The sequence below is a fragment of the Phyllopteryx taeniolatus genome, chromosome 17, assembly GCF_024500385.1.
Source record: "Phyllopteryx taeniolatus isolate TA_2022b chromosome 17, UOR_Ptae_1.2, whole genome shotgun sequence".
NCBI lineage: Eukaryota > Metazoa > Chordata > Actinopteri > Syngnathiformes > Syngnathidae > Phyllopteryx > Phyllopteryx taeniolatus.
The window spans coordinates 9,634,764-9,655,190 of record NC_084518.1 but is presented as its reverse complement, the minus strand read 5'-3'; the positions used below and the strand labels follow the sequence as shown (position 1 = coordinate 9,655,190).

Below are 20,427 nucleotides of genomic sequence, written 5' to 3'. Positions count from 1 at the left end.
ATTATGACATTGGCGACCGTGAACTGTTGGCAGTCAAGGTGGCTTTGATGGAGTGGAGGCACTGGCTAGAGGGGGCACATACTCCGTTTTTAGTATGGACAGATCACAAGAACCTTGAATATATTAAAACTGCCAAAAGATTAAATGCGAGGCAGGCTAGATGGGCTCTTTTCTTCTCTAGATTTAATTTTACGTTATCATACCGACCGGGTTCTAAAAATGGTAAGCCAGATGCTTTGTCACGCATTTTCTCCGAGGAGAGTTCTTTGTCCGACCCTAAGACTATTTTGCCTAAGTCATGCTTCATTTCCGCTTTTGTTTGGGACATTGAGACTGCGGTTGAAGGGGCTCTGAAAGACACTCCTAGCCCTGAAGATTGCCCCGAGAACAGGCTTTATGTGGTTCCGACCTTAAGGGGAAAAGTCATCCACTGGGCTCACACGAACCGAACGGTATGTCACCCAGGCATTGCCAAGACGCTATCAGTGGTCGAACAGCGCTTTTGGTGGCCTAATGTTAGGAGGGATGTTAGCGATTACGTCAATGCTTGCCAGGTATGTGCTGCTAACAAGGCCTCTCATCAACGTCCTTCTGGGGAGTTGCGACCCCTGCCAATACCACAACGTCCTTGGTCAGACATTTCCGTAGACTTTGTTACAGGATTACCGGCCTCTAAAGGCAATACCACCATTCTTACAGTTGTTGACAGGTTCTCTAAGATGGCACACTTCATTGCACTTCCAAAACTCCCCTCAGCTAAAGACACTGCCGAGCTAATGATTAATCAGGTTTTTAAGTTCCATGGTTTCCCCAAGAATGTGGTGTCTGATAGGGGTCCCCAATTCATTTCGCAATTTTGGAAGGAGTTTTGTAAACTCATAGGTGCTACCGTCAGTCTGTCATCCGGGTTTCATCCTGAAACCAACGGCCAAACCGAGAGGCTGAACCAGGACCTGGACACGGGGCTCCGATGTCTCGCTTCACAGGAGCCGCGATCCTGGTCTCAGAAACTGGTTTGGGTCGAATTCTCCCACAATTCCCTCCCCTCTGCATCCACTGGTCTATCGCCTTTTCACGTTGTGCATGGTTACAAACCATCTCTGTTTCCTGCCATAGCCCCAGAATCCACAGTTCCAGCGGCATTAACCTTGGTGAGACGCTGTAGGAGGACCTGGGAGCGAGCCCGCCAGATGCTGCTGCGCCAGGGACGGTCCTACAAAGCCGCTGCTGACCGTCGGAGGACACCGGCCCCGAACTACAAAGTGGGTCAGCGAGTTTGGCTTTCGACCAAACATATTCCACTCCGGGTGGAGTCCAAGAAGCTCGCTCCCAGGTTCGTTGGGCCCTTCCCCATCACAAAAATAATCAACCCTGTCACCGTGAAGCTGAGGCTCCCAAGGTCTATGCGGGTCCACCCTACTTTTCACGTCAGCCTACTCAAGCCAGCCCGGGAGTCCCCTCTGGTCCCGCCTTCCAGGCCCCCTCCTCCCCCCCGGTTTGTGGATGGGGGCCCTGTCTTCTCTGTGAAGCGGCTGTTGTCATCTCGTCGGAGGGGCAGGGGGTTTCAATATCTGGTGGACTGGGAGGGCTATGGGCCTGAGGAGCGTTCCTGGGTACCGTCTGCGTTTATCGTGGATGATTCGCTCATTCGGGACTTCCACGTTGCGCATCCAGGGGCCCCAGGGCCGTCTGGGGCCGGCCGTTAAGGGGGGGGGTACTGTCATATGTGTGTGTGTGTGTGTGTGTGTTCCGGGTTTTGTCTTCCCCCCCTGTTTCACACACACCTGCTCATGTGAGCATCTTCATCACCTGTGCCTCGTTCACCCTAAATTACCCCTTGTATATAACCTCGTGTCTCATTTCCTCTCGTTGCCAGTTCGTTGTACCTTGTCGTCGCGTTCCAGCATTCCTTGTTTCCACGTCATAGATTCACAGTAAGACCTGACCCTGTTCCGATTATCGACCTTGTCTCTTTGCCTCATGTTTTTGGATACTGTTGCCTCTCTTGGATTGCCTGCCTGTGTACCGACCTATGCCCGTCTATTAAACCTCTCTTTTTGGAAACTGTCAATTTGTTTTGGAGTCGTGCATTTTTGGGTCCTATCCTCTGTTCCGTTCATGACATGTTTGGGATGACCAGAACCCTTCATAGAGCTGGCCGTCCTGCCAAACTGAGCAATCGGGGGAGAAGAGCCTTGGTGAGAGAGGTAAAGAAGAACCCAAAGATCACTGTGGCTGAGCTCCAGGAATGCAGTCGGGAGATGAGAGAACGCTCTAGAAAGTCAACCATCACTGCAGCCCTCCACCAGTCGGGGCTTTTTTATGGCAGAGTGGCCCAATGGAAGCCTCTCCTCAGTGGAACACACATGAAAGCCCGCATGGAGTTTGCTAAAAAACACCTGAAGGACTCCAAGATGGTGAGAAATAAGATTCTCTGGTCTGATGAGACCAAGATAGTAATGTTTGGCCTTAATTCTAAGCAGTATGTGTGGAGAAAACCAGGCACTACTCATCACCTGTCCAATACAGTCCCAACAGTGAACCTTGGTGGTGGCAGCATCATGCTGTGGGGGTGTTTTTCAGCTGCAGGTACAGGACGACTGGTTCCAATCGAAGGAAAGATGAAAGCAGCCAAGTACAGGGATATCCTGGACATAAACCTTCTCCAGAGTGTTTAGGACCTCAGACTGGGCCAAAGGTTCCCCTTCCAACAAGACAATGACCCTAAGCACAAAGCTAAAATAACGAAGGAATGGCTTCAGAACAACTCCGTGACTGTTCTTGAATGGCCCAGCTAGAGCCCTGATGTAAACCCAATTGAGCATCTCTGGAGAGACCTGAAAATGGCTGTCCACCAACGTTCACGATCCAACCTGACAGAATTGGAGAGGATCTGCGAGGAGGAATGGCAGAGGAGCCGCAGATCCAGGTGTGAAAAACTTGTTGCATCATTCCCAAAAAGACTCATGGCTGTATTAGCTGAAAAGGGTGTTTCTACTAAATACTGAGCAAAGGGTCTGAATACTTATAGCTGTGTGATGTTTCAGTTTTGCTTTTTTAAATAAATCTGCAAAAATGTCAACCATTCTGTTTTTTTCTGTCAATATGGGGTGCTGTGTGTGCATGAATGAGGGCAAAAAAACTTAAATGATTTTAGCAAATGGCTACAATAAAACAAAGAGTGAAAAATTTAAGGGGTCTGAATACTTTCCTTACCCACTGTATACGAGCCTCGGATAAACGCCGAATTTGCCAACCAGTGCAGCCATGGGAGCGCAGCTGCGTGAGAATGCGAGGTACGTTCATGGACAATGCGTAATGGGAGTGAATGTGTTCTTTGGTAGTTCTTTTGTAATACACTACATAACTGTAAAAAATTATTCTTAGGAAAACTATTATTTGTACAAGAATGCTTGAGTTAAAACTCTGTACGATCACACTGTGATAATATGAATTTATTTTGTTTTGTAATATAAGAACTGATAAAATATTTGTTAATATAGTCAGCCAGAGCTGCAAGAAATGCAAACTTATCAATGTCCTTTTACCCTTTTGTTCCTGTCATACTGTGTTGCATGTTTTTCTTTGCACATTTAGGACAAATGTCCCGGTTTTGTTTTAATTACTCATTTTTAAAAAGACCAGTCATGCAACGCATTTTTCCTCATGTTTTTGAGATTGTAAGACGAAAGCTGCAGCTGGCTACTAGTGTGGACTGAAAGTGTGACAACAATGGGAAAATTAAATGCCAGTATTTTGAGGGTGCAACATATTGTCAGCAACATATTGACAACAAAACAAACTATGAACTAGTTAATTTGTGGAATGGTGAATTTAGTTCAAATGTTTGAATTATGAACTGTGAACTGGACAAGTTCATTTTTGGAATAGTGAACTTAACTTTGAACTAGTTTGCGTAGAAAATTAACTTTCCCAACACTGAAAAAAACAGCAGGCCTGGAGAATGGTGAAGGAGTAAATTGGTGTATCTGATAAGTATATTTATGTTACTTGTTTACAGTTGTCGGTTGTACTTTACTGTGAATCGGTCACGTGTGGCACGAATGAAGCAAATTTGCGTTAGGTGTGCCCACAACTACCGCGATCAAACTCGTGTGAGTACGCAGTAAACGCAACATTGTTTGCACAGCCTTGATCCTTGGGATATTTTGACAAAAAACATGTCAAAGGCATGTTATTAAGACACCAGGGAACTATTTTGAATTGTCGGGGGGAGCATAATGTCGTTTTAAATTTTCACTTCGTAACAAAAGCAAAATGAAACCAATCTCAACTTTAATATGAATATTTAAGTTTACCTGTAACTTTAAATACATACATGATGTAGTAATAATTTCTTACTAAAAGGTGAGCTCCCTCTTATGAACCGCTAACATTTTTAATAGTACAGACACGAACGAACCTCAGAGCTAGAAGTCTTTTGATTAATATGACTGATAACTGCTTCATCATAGATTTGGCTGATGTGATGCTAAAAAAAGGCTCTCTGATCTTGAAAGTTTACAGACTTTTGTTAACTGTTACTATTTTGAACAATCTGGTGTTTTTTCTCAAAAGTAGCTTTGAAGATGCTGGCTCTGTAGTACTGCAGCTCTTTTATGCTCTCCCTGATGTCCTCCAAGGCTCTGAAACAGAAAACAAAATTCCTGCTTTTTGAATGATCCTCTAAATCTTGAGGTTGAATATTAAAAAAATTGTTTTAGTCATTTACAAAGCAAAGGTTTTTAATATTGGGAAAAAATATTAGAAATAGCAAATCCTGGTGAAAATAATTTTAAAATAAGTTAATCTTTATGAAAATGGTAATTGTTTACAAATTTGGAAGCATTATTTGTCTCAATATCTAAAAATAATACTGATAAAACTTTTTTTCCATTGAACACAATCTGTTATAAACAAAATATGTAATATTTGGTACATTAATAAACATGTTCCATGTTAAGTTTCAATAAATAAATACATACATACACTGGCACCAGAAGGTATTCACACCGGTTCACGTTTTCCACATTTTGCTCAGACTTAATCTCAAGCTGATTTGAGTATAGTTTTATTTTTAAAAGAAAATCTACATTAAATATCCCATAATGACAAATAAAAACAAATCATCAGACATTTGTGTAAATTTGTAAAAAAAAAACTTACACATTCAAACATAATAGGTACTTAAGTGTTCACACCCTTTGCTTTGACACTCAAACTTAAGCTCAGGTGCATCAGATTTCCACTGATCATTCTTGAAATGCTTCTACAACTTGAACAGAGTTCACCTGTGATAAATTCAGTTGATTGAACATCATTTGAAATGGCACGCACCTCTCTATAAGGTCTCATCGTTGGGAGTGCATATCAGCCTAGAAACCAAGCAATGAAGTCTAATAAATTGTCTGTGCAGTCTAAGGAATTGTCTGCAGACCTCCGAGACTGGATTGTGTCAAGGCACAAATCTGGGGAAGGATACAAAAGAATTTCAACAGCATTGAAGGTCCCGAAAAGCACTGTGATCTTGATTAGTCGGAAATGGAAGAAGTTTAGAACCACTGAGACCCTTCCTAGATCTGGCCGTCTGACCAAGCTGAGTAACCGGGGAAGAAGGGCCTTGATCAGGTAGGTGAACAAGAACCCTATGGTCAATAACGCGGAGCTCCAGTGTTCTCTTGTGGAGAGAGGAGAACCATCCAGAAGGTCAACCATTGCTAACGCACTCCACCAATCAGGCCTTTATGGTAGAGTGGCTAGATGGAAACCACTTCTCACTAAAAGGCACACGGCAGACTGCTTGGATTTTGCCAAAAGGCACCTTAAGCATTCTTAGACCAGCAGAAACAAAATTCTCTGGTCTGATGAAGCCAAAATAGAACTTTTTGGCCTGAATATCTGGAGAAGAAGAGGCACTGCTCATCACCTGGCTAACACCATCCCTACTGTGAAGCATGGTGGTGGTACCATTATCCTGTGGGGCTGTTTTTCTTCTGCAGGAACTGGACAACTCGTCCGCATAAAGGGTAAGATAACAGCTGCCAAATACAGAGAAATTCTTCAAGAGAACTTGCTCCAGAGTGCTCTGGAACTCAGACTAGGGCGTTGATTCACCTTCCAACAAGATAAAGCACACAGCCAATATAACAAAGGAGTGGCTTCAGGAGCAACCAGTGAATGTCCGTGAGTGACCCAGCCAGAGCCCGGACTTGAATCCAATTGAAAATCTCTGGAAGGACCTAAAAATGGCTGTCCACCGATGCTACCCATCAAACCTGACTGACCTTGAGAGGATCTGTAGAGAAGAATGGGAGAAAATACCCCAAAACAGGTGTGCCAAGCTCGTACAGACATACCCAAGAAGCCTTGAGACTGTGACTGCTGCCAAAGGTGCTTCAACAAAATATTAAGCCAAGGGTGTGAATACTTAGGTACATATTATGTTAAAATGTTTATATTTTCAATAAATTTGTACAACTGTCTGAAAATATGTTTATTTTTTTCAGATTTTATTTTATGTAGCTTTTTAAAAAAAAAGAAAACTATACTCAAATGAGCTTTAGAATAAGTCTAACATAACAAAATGTGGAAAAAGTGAATGCGTGTGAACACTTTCTGGTGGCACTGTACATACATAAATTTTTTTTTTAACCTGTCCTGTTCAGCTGCACGGCCATGCAGAATGGTGGATCTGTATGCCATTTGTGCTGGAACAGTTTTGCTGTGCAACATGGGAGTTTGAAATACTCCTTCTGCTTATTTTTTTAAAAATTTGATTACGCTTATGTCTATTGAAAATGTAGCCGTACAGAAAAGGGTTTAAGAGGACAGACAGAGGGACAGAATGGACAAGGGGAATAGGGGTGCAAACCACAGCAGAACAATAGTTAGTCTAGATATTTGACCACAAGTAACGTTACAACAGTCAAATCATGTTCTTATTTGTGGATGGGGTTACACCCGTTGAGGACATGCAACAACTAACCAATAGAACAAGATGAGAGAGGACAGAAAAGGACAGGAGAGGACAGGATGTGGGAAATGAGCGAGGCGAGGACAGGATGTGGGAAATGAGCGAGGCAGTGCTACTGATGAGTGGTGCATGGTAAATACATAAATATTAACACTTAGGGAATCGCAATGTCCCATCAGTGGGTAGCTATTTTTACAACGGACCCGAGGGCTACTCATGTGGTCCTTGGGGTCGACCTGGTGCTTGCAGGCACCATATTGGTGATTCCTGCGCTTACATAGTGCTACAAGAAATATATAAAATACATAAATGTAAGAATTTACGAATAAACGTTTGACTATTTTAGGCTTTTAACATTTATCTAACAAGAACTTTAAAGTAAAAAAAACAAATAACTACAAAACAATATAAATAAAAATTAAGTACAAACAAAACAAAAAAAATCAGCATCCAGATAACTTGTCTACAGTTAAGATTGGCATTGAGAAACACCAAGTACCTCAAGCTTTGGCGAGATGATCCAGTTTCTACTATCTGGATATGATCTGTCCTGTTTTGGAGAAGATTCTCTCCTATGCACATTCATTATATGTGCAGCAAGTCAGCAACAGTTCCATTCACTGGCACCGTCATTAATATTTTTTTTTCTGAATTTGTATTGTCAATAACATTGAAATATGTCCAGATGATTCTCCGATTCTTGCTGCCGTCACTCGTTGCCTTATGAGTGCGTTCGTCTCACAATTAACCCACTCGTTCCCTTATCAGCACGTTCGTCTTACGTTAACCGAGAAAAAAAAAAAGACTAGGCTGCTCGGCGCTCCATATTAACATCAAAGAGGCTGATTGTTTAGCGTGTGACAGTCTTGCTTTTGCAAGCAGTCAATCATATTGCAGCACCCCCAATCCCCACAAAAAAAGCAAATTACCGGTAATGGACAGCGAAGCAGTTATTGAAACCTTGACTTTTCAAAACTGCGGTATACCTTCAAAACAGTAATCGGCCCATGCCAACCCCGGACCACACAGAGATCAGCAGAGTGTTGTACCAGAACGAGTTCAATGAACAAAAGTTCATGAACTATTTCATATTTTGGGCGAATGTGAACTACACTTAGTTCGTTTCTGCCTGATGAACGTTATTAACAATGCATTCTTTCTGGCGCCTGTGAACACTTTTCAAAAGTCTATTCATTGTCATTCAAGAGTGCCAGGTTTTGGTTGGGACTTCCAGGACAAAACCCATCTGAACACACTATATTAGAGCCATTATATGTCGGGGGACAAATGGCGTATTTGGCAACCGATTTAGTGCAGCTGCCATTCATGTTTACATAAGTGAGGGGCATTCAGGGACACTCAGTATATGGGATAGAACGTGTTCTTTGATAGAAATTGTAAAAATTGATTACTAGGAAAATTATTATTTGTATCAGAATGCTTTAGTTAAAACACTGTACGATCACACTGTCATGATATGGAATTAATTTTGTTTGGTAATATATGACTAGATAAGAGGAATGGTGCACTGAACTTTGAACTAGTTCACGTAGAAAATTAACTGGAGATCAGAGCACGCCAGCCTACCCACCCTTCAGAGGTAAGCTCTGTGCCCACAGAGGTAAGCTCTGTGCACACAGAATTTGCAGTACCACAACTCTGCAGCACCAGAGTCCAGAGCCTCCAGGGCTCCCAGAATATATATATATATATATATATATATATATATATATATATATATATATATATATATATATATATATATATATATATATATATACATACACACACACACACACACATCCATCGATCCATTTTCTGAGCTGCTTCTCCTCACTAGGGTCGCGGGCGTGCTGGAGCCCATCCCAGCCATCATCGGGCAGGAGGCGGGGTACACCTTGTTTTTGGGATGTGGGAGGAAACCGGAGTGCCCGGAGAAAACCCACGCAGGCACGGGGAGAACATGCAAACTCCACACAGGCGGGGCCGGGGATTGAACCTCAGAACTGTGAGGCTGACGCTCTAACCAGTCGTCCACCGTGCCGCCATATATATATATATATATATATATATATATATATATATATATACACAACCCCAATTCCAATTAAGTTTGGATGTTGTGTTAAACAAAAATAAAAACAGAATACAATGATTTGCAAATCATGTTCAACCTATATTTAATTGAACACACTACAAAGAGAAGATATTTCATGTTCAAACTGATAAACTTGATTGTTTTTAGCAAATAATCATTAACGTAGAATTTTATAGTTGCAACACGTTCCAAAAAAGCTGGGACAGGTGGCAAAAAGACTGAGAAAGTTGAGGAATGCTCATCAAACACCTGTTTGGAACATCCCATAGGTGAACAGGCTAATTGGGAACAGGTGAGTGCCATGATTGGGTATAAAAGGAGCTTACCTGAATTGCTCAGTCATTCACAAGCAAAGATGGGGCGAGGTTCAACTCTTTGTGAACAAGTGCGTGAGAATATAGTCGAACAGTTGAATATAGGATAAGCGGTACGGAAAATGGATGGATGTACAGACCCTTTCCAAAAAGATAATTTATATCATGGAAACGTTTATTTATTTCCATAATTCCATTCAAAGAGTTAAACTTTCATAGATTATAGATTCAGGGCCCACAATTTAAACAATTTCAAGTATTTATTTCCTTAATTTTACATAATTTGGCATTCTAGCTCATAAAACCCACAAAATTAGGAATTCAAAAAATTTGAATACTGTGAAGAAATCACCATTTACTTCTCAGTTTTTGGAGAAAAAAAAGGAAGAAATTAGGGTCACATTAAATCAATCAAAATATGGTACTTTCAAAACGATGTTAATCTTTAATACTTGGTTGGGAATCCCTTTGCTTTAATCACTGCCTCGATGCACCCTGGCATTGTGGCAATCAGCCTGTGGCATTGCCTGGGAGTTACGGGAGCCCAGATTTCCTTGATTCTTGCTGATTTCAGAAAGCAGAGTTTTACCAACACCTGCACTGGACATTGCACCCCAAATCATGACTGACTGTGGATATTTCACACTGGACCTCAAGCAGCTTGGGTTCTGTTCTTCACCCGTCTTCCTCCAAAGCCTTGGACCTTGATTCCTGAATGAAAGGCACACTTTACTTTCATCGGAAAAATCCAGTCCATCTTCTCCTTGGCCCAGTTGAGACACTTCCTACGTTGGCTCAGGCTCAGAAGTGGCTTGGCCCAAGAAACCCAGCAGTTGTAGCCCATAACCCGGATGCGTCTGAATGTGGTGGTTGAAGCTGTAACTCCCGCCTCATTCCACTCTTTCTGGATCGCTGCTAGATTCTTGAATCTTCTCTGTTTGATAATCCGCTGAAGCCCACAGTCATCTCCTTTGCTGGTGCATTTTCTCCTTCCACTAGACTTTCCATTGATATGCTTGGACACAGCACTCTGTGAACAGCCAGCCTCTTAGCTATAAACCTTTGTGGCTTACCCATCCTATGGAGGGTATCAAGGATTGTCTTCTGGCCATTTGTCAAGTCTGCAGTCTTCTCCAAATTGAACCCAACTGAGACAATTGAACCAAACTGAAGCAATTTAATGACACCTGGGGAAACCTGTGCAGGTGCTTTGTGTTTAGTAGATTATTAATGTGTGACACAAAATTTGGGCTGATTTTTTTCACAGTATTCAAATTTTTTTAATTCACGATTTTGTGGGTTTTATGAGCTGGAAGCCCAAATTATATAAAAATAAACAAACACTTGAAATTGTTTAAATGGTGGGCCCTGAATCTATAATCTATGAAAGTTTAACTTTTTTAATGGAATTATGGAAATAAACATTTCCATGATATTAAAATTTTTTTGGGAAGGGAATGTAATTGTAGGTCAGTGCTTTTGATCATGTTTAGGCCAGCAGATAAGCCCTTGTAGGCCCTGACTGTATGTCACTGATGTTAAAGTGCCCCAAAACGTGTTTAGTTTCTAAATGCATTAACGATGTTTGAAGATCAGTGCTGAAAATATGTGCAAAGACTGGGAACAATATAGCACTGAATTGCTGAAATATGGCATAAAACTCTGATTTTGTGGGCGGGGCTAAAAAGTATCCTTGTGACGTCAAAAGGTTTGGGCGTATATTTTCTGTCCCTCACTATATAAAAACCAAACGCTCTTATTCCATGCAGTGGCCACTTCGCGGAATGCCACTTCCTCATTCATAATGGACTCAGTTGTACCAGCATAGCATGCAGTTAACCATCAAAGTATGCCCACAACTCGAAACAAAAAAAAGTGAATACCTTAAGTGTTTGAAATGTGTTTATTTGGTGTTATTTTGGATAACAATGTCCTGCCGTCTGGCCCCACGCGTGTAGTGTTGCGAGGCAGCAGCGAACCGCACAGGATCTGGCACCCAGCGGCCCCACGCCAGCCCGACAGCGGCTAGAGTACACGGGATGGGTCCCGCGCAATGACGAAGGGCATTCAGCCAGTCATGTCGCGGGCGTGGAAGATGAAGGGCAAAAAAATAATTCGGATGTGACCGCCGAAGGCTGCAACTCGCAACGCATACACCAGGCAATTCCCCCCACCTTCTTCTCCTCGCGACATGTCATGGCTCCTCCATGGATTAATGGCCCGCTGAATTTTAACTCTTGTTATGTTTGTTTTTCAGGAACAGAAATAATGTTCCTGGGTCAATTTTACCCATTATCCAAAAAGTGGCTGAAACAAAAAATTCCAATAAATATGGCTTATATCTCATTAACTCCATTTGTCACTATTCCAATCAATATTGTGATAGTTTACAAATATTAAGCCACTGCACTTAATACTTACATTTTACAACAGGTCAATTTGACCCGCAACACAACAGGAGGGAAACAAATGGACAGAGTAATTCTGTGGCCCATGAAAGTGAAAGCAATGTGCATCGCTCCTCGCCTTCAGATAGGAGCCACGATAGATGTATTTGATCGACAGCTGGAGGCAGGGTTATCAGAGCACCCAGCGACACACCCACAGCTTCTGGAAGCTGAAGCAATGTCTCAATTATAGACCCTTTTGAAGCGTGATTTCACATGCTTTGCGTTTTTTGTTATCCATTTATTCATTGTCGGGATTGTTAAACATTCTTTCTGTAATGTGTCAAATTTACAAGACATGTTTTTGCCTGTTTTGTGGCATTTTAAGTGTTGATATGCTTTTGGAAAGCCTTTGATGGGGATAAATAATTTGAAAAATGTTTTTACAATATGGCAAAAATACTAATTAGAATACAAATATACTGTACTGTATAAAGTCCTCTCTCTCGCTCTCTCCCCCTCCATGTCCATGAGACATTCTCCCAGAACCTTTTTGGCTTGTCAACATGCAGTTTGGCAAATTCCAGTCTCGTTTTTGTATGATTTATTTTCAACAGTGGTGTCCTCCTTGGTCGTCTTCCATGAAGTTCACTTTGGCTCACACAATGACAGAGGTGGATAGTACCGCGCTACATTTACTCCGTTAAATTTACTCAAGTAACATTTTGGATAAATTTTACTTGTCTGACCCTCCTTGAGCTGTCACCTTATCGTGGTGGAGGGGTTTGTGTGTCCCAATGATCCTAGGAGCTAAGTTGTCTGGGGCTTCATGCCCCTAGCAGGGTCACCCATGGCAAACAGGTCCTAGGTGAGGGACCAGACAAAGCACAGCTCCAAAAACCTCTATGAACATGAAAAATTCAGGAAGATGTTTTCCCTTGCCCGGACGCGGGTCACCAGGGCCCCCCTCTGGAGCCAGGCCTGGAGGTGGGGCTCGAAGGCGAGTGCCTGGTGGCTGGGCCTGCACCCATGGGGCCCTTTCCCATGGGATCACCACCTGTGGGCGGGGTCATAGGGGGTCGGGTGTTCCGACTAGATATAGTCAAGCTCGCCTCCACACACAGCTTGGGCTATGATACCAGTCCTCTTGAGAGGGGTTGGACTCTTCTTCACTCTGGAGTTGCCCACGGTGAGAGGCGCCAAGCAGGTGTGGGTATACTTATTGCCCCCCCCGCTTGGTGCATGTACATTGGGGTTCACCCCGGTGGACGAGAGGGTAGCCTCCCTCCGCATTCGGGGGGGGGGGGTCCTGACTGTTGTTTGTGCCTATGCACCAAACAGCAGTTCAGAGTACCCACCCTTTTTGCCGGTCCAACCTGGCAGGCCCAAACGTATTGTGAGGGTCTGCTGGGAAAATCTGGCAGAATCAGAAGGAGTTTCAACTCCCACCTCCGACAGAACTTTGCTCACATTCCGGGGGAGGCGGGGGACATCGAGTCAGGCTGCCCTTTGTCACCGTTTCTGTTCATAACTTTTATGGACAGAATTTCTAGGCGCAGCCGAGGCGTAGCGGGGGTCCGGTATGGTGACCTCAGTATTGCATCTCTGATTTTTTCAAATTATGTGGTTCTATTGGCTTCATCAAGCCGTGATCTCCAACACTCACTGGAGCGGTTTCAGCAGAGTGTGAAGCGGCTGGGATGAGAATTAGCACCGCCAAATCTGAGACCACGGTCCTCAGTCAGAAAAGGGTGGAGTGCCCTCTCTGGGTCTGGGATGAGATCCTGCCCCAAGTGGAGGAGTTCAAATATCTTGGGGTCTTGTTCATGAGTGAGGGAAAAATGGAACAGGAGATCGACAGGCGGATCGGTGCAGCATCTGCAGTGATGCGGACTTTGTATCGGTCTGTTGTGGTAAAGAAGGAGCTCAGCCGAAAGGCGGAGCGCTTAATTTACCAGTCGATCTACGTTCCTACCCTCACCTATGGTCACGAGCTGTGGGTCGTGACCGAAAGATCAAGTTCCCGGATACAAGCGGCCGAAATGAGTTTCCTCCAGGTGTCCAGGCTCTCCCTTAGAGATATGGTGAGAAGCTCGGTCATCCGGGAGGACCTCAGAGTAGAGCCGCTGCTCCTCCACATTGAGAGGAGCCAATGGCTGGGGCATCTGATTCGGACGCCTCCCTGGTGAGGTGTTCCGGGCACGTCCCACCGGGGGCGACCCAGGACACGCTGGCCTGTGAACGCCTTGAGATCCCCCCCGGAAGAGCTGGATGAAGTGGCTGGGGAGAGGAAGTCTGGGCGTCCCAGCTAAATCTACTGCCCTCGCGACCCGACCTCGGATAAGCGGTAGAAAATGGATGGATGGCTGGATGTACTTGTCTGAGTCGTTTCAATGCAACATCCATCCATTCATTTTCCACACCGCTTATCCTCACTAGGGTCGCGGGGTATGCTGGAGTCTATCCCAGCTAACTGCGGGCAGGAGGCGGGGTACACCCTGCACTGGTTGCCAGCCAATCGCAGTCAATGCAACATACTTACTTACATACTTTTATTTGAGTATTTATGTGAAGAGGAATCCATACTTTTATTCCGTTACAAGGATCGACCTGCCGCTCGCTACTTTTATTTATCCATTATTGATCTATAATAGTGATCTATTTTTATTATTCTCTCTCTGTCTCTCTCTCTCTCTCTCTCTCTCTCTCTCAGGCAGATAGACAGACAGACACACACACTATCAATAGGTCTGGTCAGCAATCAGCCTCTGCATTCAGTAATTTAAGTGAATAAAGCAAATAATGTTTCTGTCAGGCCCAATACATGTGTTGTTGGTTTTTGGGCAGTTAAAAAATTAAATTGTGGCAGGTGTGTGTGGACTCCCATATATATTTTTTTTTTTTATTTGACGTTCATGCTCTGATTATTTATTTTTTTAATCACAAGTTACTCACAAGTTACTCTTTACTTGAGTAGTTTTTGTCACTGAGTACCTTCTTACTCTTACTCAAGTAAATATTTGGAGAGCTGCTATTTACTTGAGTCATATTATTCTAAAGTAACAGTACTTTTACTTGAGTACAATATTTGGCTACTTTACCCACCTCTGAACAAAGCACAGTGACTACTTGTCAACCTTTAAATAGGCCGACTGATTCAAGTTTGATGAATCCTGTGATGCTCATGAGAGGACACACCTTGTTTGAACAGGAGACTGTTTCATGAGTTTGTTTTTTTAAATAATTCTGTTGAGCCACAATTCGAAAGCAATGTCCAATTTTCATTGGTTAAGTTTCATTACATTTTTATTAATTATTACTTTTTTTCAGATTTAACTTATTTCTGTGACCACTATGGGTTTTTTGTTCATTAACAGAGGGGTACCAACAATTTTATCCCTATGTGTAGATAGACCACTTGATCTAACACACCTTAACCTGGCCTTTTTTTTTCCCCAAAAAAAATTTGAATTGGATTTTCACATTTTGGACTCATTTCATTTGTCATCGAATGAGCCTTCTAATGGAACCAACTTTTTCCTTGGACTGATGTTTTTGGGTCATTTTGGTTTTCAGCTCAAAGGATCAGCTTGAAATGTTTTATCTCATTTATGAATGAGTAGATGTTTCACATACAGTTCCTTTTTGTACATTTTTTTATTTTCATGATTTGATGCTTATGCCCTTTTTAAATTGTATTCATTAAAAAGCCTTTTTCTGATGGTAGAAATGAATCCCTTTTATTTTAAGAATGATAGACACTGTGTTAACTATATTGGTAGATATAATAACACTTCATCAACACAACCTAGAAATTTTTTTACTCCTATTCTTGAAAGGTTATTTTGGCTATAACATACATTGATAACAGGTCCTGACTGTCGTATAAAAAACGTCTCATAATCCTAAATCAGTAACAAGTGCATAAAGATCATAAAAAGAGGGAGCAGCTATAAAAAAAAAAAAGTGTGGTTAATCTCCGCCGTCATCTGTTACAAGTTACTCTGTCAATGTGTCGGCTAACTTGAACTTGAACTTGAAATGCAATCATCATGTCACTTGATGCAGAGAAAGCTTTCAATAAAGTTTACTGGGCTTTCCTGTTTGCAGTTCTTCGCAAATTTGGCTTTGGAGACTCATTTATGCATTGGATAGCAACATTATACAAATCGCCGAAAGCGACAGTCACCACAAATAGGATTACATCACAAAGTTTTACTTTACAAAGAGGAACCAGACAAGGATGTCCACTCTCAACAATGCTATTTGCAATTTTGATCGAACCTCTTGCTACCGCTTTACGTCAGAATGCTAATATTAAAGGTATCTGCTCCCTAATGACAGAACACAAAATCAATCTATTTGCTGATGATATACTTTTTATTTACAGGAACTCAAGTCTTCTCTTCAGGCAGTCTTCAATCTCATTAAAACATTTTCACAAATTTCAGATTATGCTATCGACTGGACGAAATTAACAATACTCCCAATAACAGCAAACTCATGGAATCCTGCAGATCAAATCCCATATTAACCCCATTCCTATAGGAAACATTAAATATTTAGGTATTAATATTTTGCCAAAATATCCTCTGGATGTACAACCGCCTAAAATCCCATGGCTCAAGGTAGTATTTGGAGGACTACTCTTAATAGTTTTACTAGCAATATTAATAAGCCCGTTGTGTAAGAAAGACGATTTAATGCTTCGTCATACTCGCGCGGACGGCGACCGCGCTGACGTCACTGCGGCTGTCCCACGCGTAGTTTGCCTTGATACTCGAGCGCAACCCACACGCGCAGTTTTGAAAATGTACTGTAGATCACCTCAAGTTGGGGGTGTCGCTACGACTGGTATTGGCTAGGACACTACAGGGTGGAGTTTCCGCTGCATTTTTTGGGCCATTTCCGGTAGCCGTTTTTACTTTCCTTTCCGTAAGAAGGAACAAAGCAACAACAATGGCGACCGTGGAACAGTGTCTGCTAGAACAAATGGACCTAGATGACCAGATGATACGTTTAATTATGCTGAGAAATCGATTGAGAAGACGGCGGCGTAGATGGTATGTAGACCCAAGGGGCACACTGTGTACATCATCATAGCATGTAACTAAAACGGAACAATCACGAGAGATGATCTCCGCGGCGTTCGACGGGCAGCAACAAGCTACGCAGACGGGCCGCACGGGGCAATTCGTCGGTCACGTGGCCTTTAGAGGGAACTAACTTCAAAGGCATGTATGAATCTTAAAGTCTCACTTAATCTCTGTAAGACATGGAATCTCTAAAGTGTACAACTGGACCTGCTGGAAGACAGTTTTACACCTAATCGGCGTCAACTGGATGGTTGAAAGCCTAGAACCAAGTTAGACCAGCCTGTTACAGTCGAGACTGAGATCCAACGACTTGACTGGCCTGACTCTGCTGAAGGAAAAGATCGACTTCAAACAAGCCATCCAGAAGGAAAATTTGGGATCCTTGAACTGGACGGTGAGACAGTTTACAGTACAGGAGAATGGGTCCAAATTGGTACTCATTAGGATACTGGAAAATGTGATGTGAACCGTGTTGCCACTGCTTGACCTTCACCTGCAACTCACTGACGAGCGACTCTACAAATGTTCCTGCATCCACACTAACACCATACGTGACTTCCACGACATCACAGCCAAAGAGAAGAATTGTATACTTTCGAGCAAGGAACAAGGATGCTCCTTGAACAGTAGGAAAAAGGTTCAGAGAAAGGTTCAGGCTGGAGGAGGCTGGATAACAGACCTGACCTGCCTATGACACTTTTGAACATCCCTAAACCTCTGCTTTTGAAACCTTGGTGCTTTTTGTCAATGTCACTGCCAAGTCTACATCGATGACAGAATCTCGTCTCAACGTAGGTAGTCCAGGTAACGGATAACAAAAACGTGCCCCACGAACAGTGGCTTATTCAATCTTTTAACTGGGTAATGGGAAAGACCAATACACCACCACACAGCCGCGTTCAAAGCAAACAGCCTGAGAGCCAGTCAGGATCTTAGTGGACCCTATTGCCGTCTCATGTACTATTAACGCCTGCCAGTGCCTAAGGACTTACTCTCGGTGCCTCAAGAGGACTTTGACAAGATAGACCAATGTGTAGTGAGAAGATCTTTGATGGATTAAATGCAACGGACTTGAAAGCAAGTAATTCCCTCACTGTCCCCTAAAACAACTTCAGTGGACTGTTTTGACAAGGTGGATACACAACTGCACTAGTCTATTAAAAAATCTAACCGTCAAAGGAATCCTGCAAGCATGGAAGGGAGTTCACAAAAGGGACATGTCCAGAACCCAGTGGGGATTTCAGCAACAAGAGATGAAAGACTGGGTCCTTCCCTGCTTAAAGGTAACATCTAACTACAGGGTACAATACCAGTTCATGTACACAGTATATTCTATAGAACAGGACTACCCATCTACCCGTCCGGTTACCGGTCACCCTACCTCTACGTAAATCCCAGGCCATGGCGAATGACCTGTAATAAAGAAAGGACCGTTTGCAAAAGTCGGCCTAGCCAGAAGGAATTGTGGAGACCTGTCAGAATGGAGGGAACACTGTGATAAGCGTAATCAAGGTCAATATGACACCTTTGAGCAGGACGCTACATAGATAAAGGACAACCAAGGCAGGTGGATAAGGTCAGTACCACCCAATTCAAGCTGTCTCTACAAATTGGTGAGGGAAGGCTTAATGAGAAGGAAAAACCTGCCACGAAATGTTAGAGTTCCTATTGTACGCAACTCTAAGATACTCATTGCTGAAGGACAGGCCTTCCAACAAAGTTTGTGCGCAAAGAATTGATAGGTTTCGACTGGGGAGGGAAAAACAAGATGTTTAACAATGGGACTTGTTACTCTCCTGAAGAAAGATGGCTGCATTGCGGCCGCGGTGTTAACAAACACGAATGTGCTTGCTATGAGACAGGAGGGCTTGCCATTGTCAGAGCTACTGAAGCCGTGGTCAAACCTGTTGCTGAGATCGTTGAAGATGGAGCCTACGAACTTGGACAATGGATCATCAGTGCGACCTGGCACTGGTTGCTGTTGGGAGGTGGCATTATCATAACGCCATAGCAGTCTATGCAGCTGTTAGAGGTGGAACGCATACGCATACTTGCCTGAACCGGAAGAAGAAAGAAGTTGCCAAAGTCAAGAAGACAGCCTGGAAGTTCTATATATAAACATTCCACGCCTCCAGAGAGGAGCCTCTCAGCCTTTAAAACTCAAGGCTGAGCCGCACCCCAAGTAGTCCAGTTCCCATTTTTGAGCTGAGCATAGCTGGGAAGAAGGTAGACAGTTTGAACCACGACAAGCAATTTTAAAAGCTACCGGAAGACCTGGTGCCCTTCATGATGTGAGTGAAACAATATTGGTGTCTGTATTTGACATGGGTATGCTACTGGCCATTGGGACCTATACAAACCCCACGCGCCCTTTTCTGTTAGTAGTGTCAATTGTTAAGACACTGACTTTACGGCTTTACTTTAACATTTATACATTGGGATTGGGTCACTTTTTGGTCTACATACACGGCCAAATAAATATTAAGATAACTCCTAAAGGTATAGCTGAAACTGTTTTGATTTTATTATGTGCTGCCATTGATTTAAGTGCCATTTATTTATATCCATTGTTATATGGGCAGCAATAATTAAAGGAATGTTGCATTGTATAACGTGCCTTGTCTCTCAGTTACAACCACGAGCTATTCAAATATGGATATTTCGAACTACCAAACTTGTGAAGTGGGGAGTAATTTGGGGAGTCATTTCCGTTCTACTGTGGTACGTGTGTGTTACTCAAATAGCCTTAATAATTTGGTTTATGACTTACACGACATTTTCACGACCCCGAAGCGTGATACACCCCCGATTTTCTCACCACGCTTTAATCTTAACATTACCTACATTTTAAAAAAAGATGAATCTACCTATCCATTTAATGTTGGCGAAATTAAAGAAAAGAACAGTGTCCGAACCATTGATCTGTCAGCCCGCACTTCTGGCTCTCAATTGAGTGTGACTTGAGCCGACATATGGTGGTTCTGTAGAGGTCAGGTTTTGTATGGATTCCTGGCCCCAAATTGGGCCGGGAGGTGTGCTTTGGTCTCTCTTCTCTCACCCATACAGATGTACAGTGTGTCGGACCTGGACATTGCCAAACAATTGTCCATCCCGCTGCGTACCTTCACGAGGAGAAAAAGGACCGTGGACCCCATGGCTGGGAGTCCAGTCTATATCGACGCCATAGGAGTCCCGTGAGGTGTTCCAGATGAGTATAAATTAGTTGACCAAATTGCAGCAGGTTTCGAGTCTATTTTCGGATGGATAACACCCAATAAAAACATAGCTCGCATAAACTACATTACTACATTATAACGTTCAAAGCTTGACAAATTTCACATGTGATGGCTTCACGCCCAAATGGCTGCTAACTAACCCGTTTAATGATCTGACGGAAAGATGGTTTGGCAAGTGAAAAGGGATAATTGGTAGTTCGATAATCTCAATTGGCACGATACTTGGAGTTTTTGTGTTTTACGGTTGTTGTTGTATTCCCTTCATGAGGGAACTAATCATCAGATGCATTGACCGAGCTGTGGGTTGTCTAGAGAAGCCCCCC

The 20,427-nt window shown here is 43.0% G+C and overlaps 2 protein-coding genes across 10 annotated transcripts in view; both read right to left on the bottom strand.

Moving 5' to 3' along the window:
• lrch2 (leucine-rich repeats and calponin homology (CH) domain containing 2) overlaps window positions 1-20,427 on the bottom strand; it is a 466,084-nt gene that overhangs the window by 348,653 nt on the left and 97,004 nt on the right. The window lies entirely within an intron of this gene.
• smfn (small fragment nuclease) overlaps window positions 1-20,427 on the bottom strand; it is a 112,886-nt gene that overhangs the window by 69,580 nt on the left and 22,879 nt on the right. For 2 of the 6 annotated variants that reach the window (XM_061751078.1, XM_061751074.1), the window contains one exon: window positions 2-4,646. The exons of 2 other annotated variants lie outside the window; for them this stretch is intronic. In XM_061751078.1, coding sequence (XP_061607062.1) covers window positions 4,535-4,646 — 112 coding nt within the window. In that variant the 3' untranslated portion in view covers window positions 2-4,534. Of the gene's footprint in view, window position 1; window positions 4,647-5,337; window positions 5,469-20,427 lie in introns of those variants that run through there. 2 more of the 6 variants (XR_009785070.1, XM_061751079.1) reach the window with 2 other exon arrangements.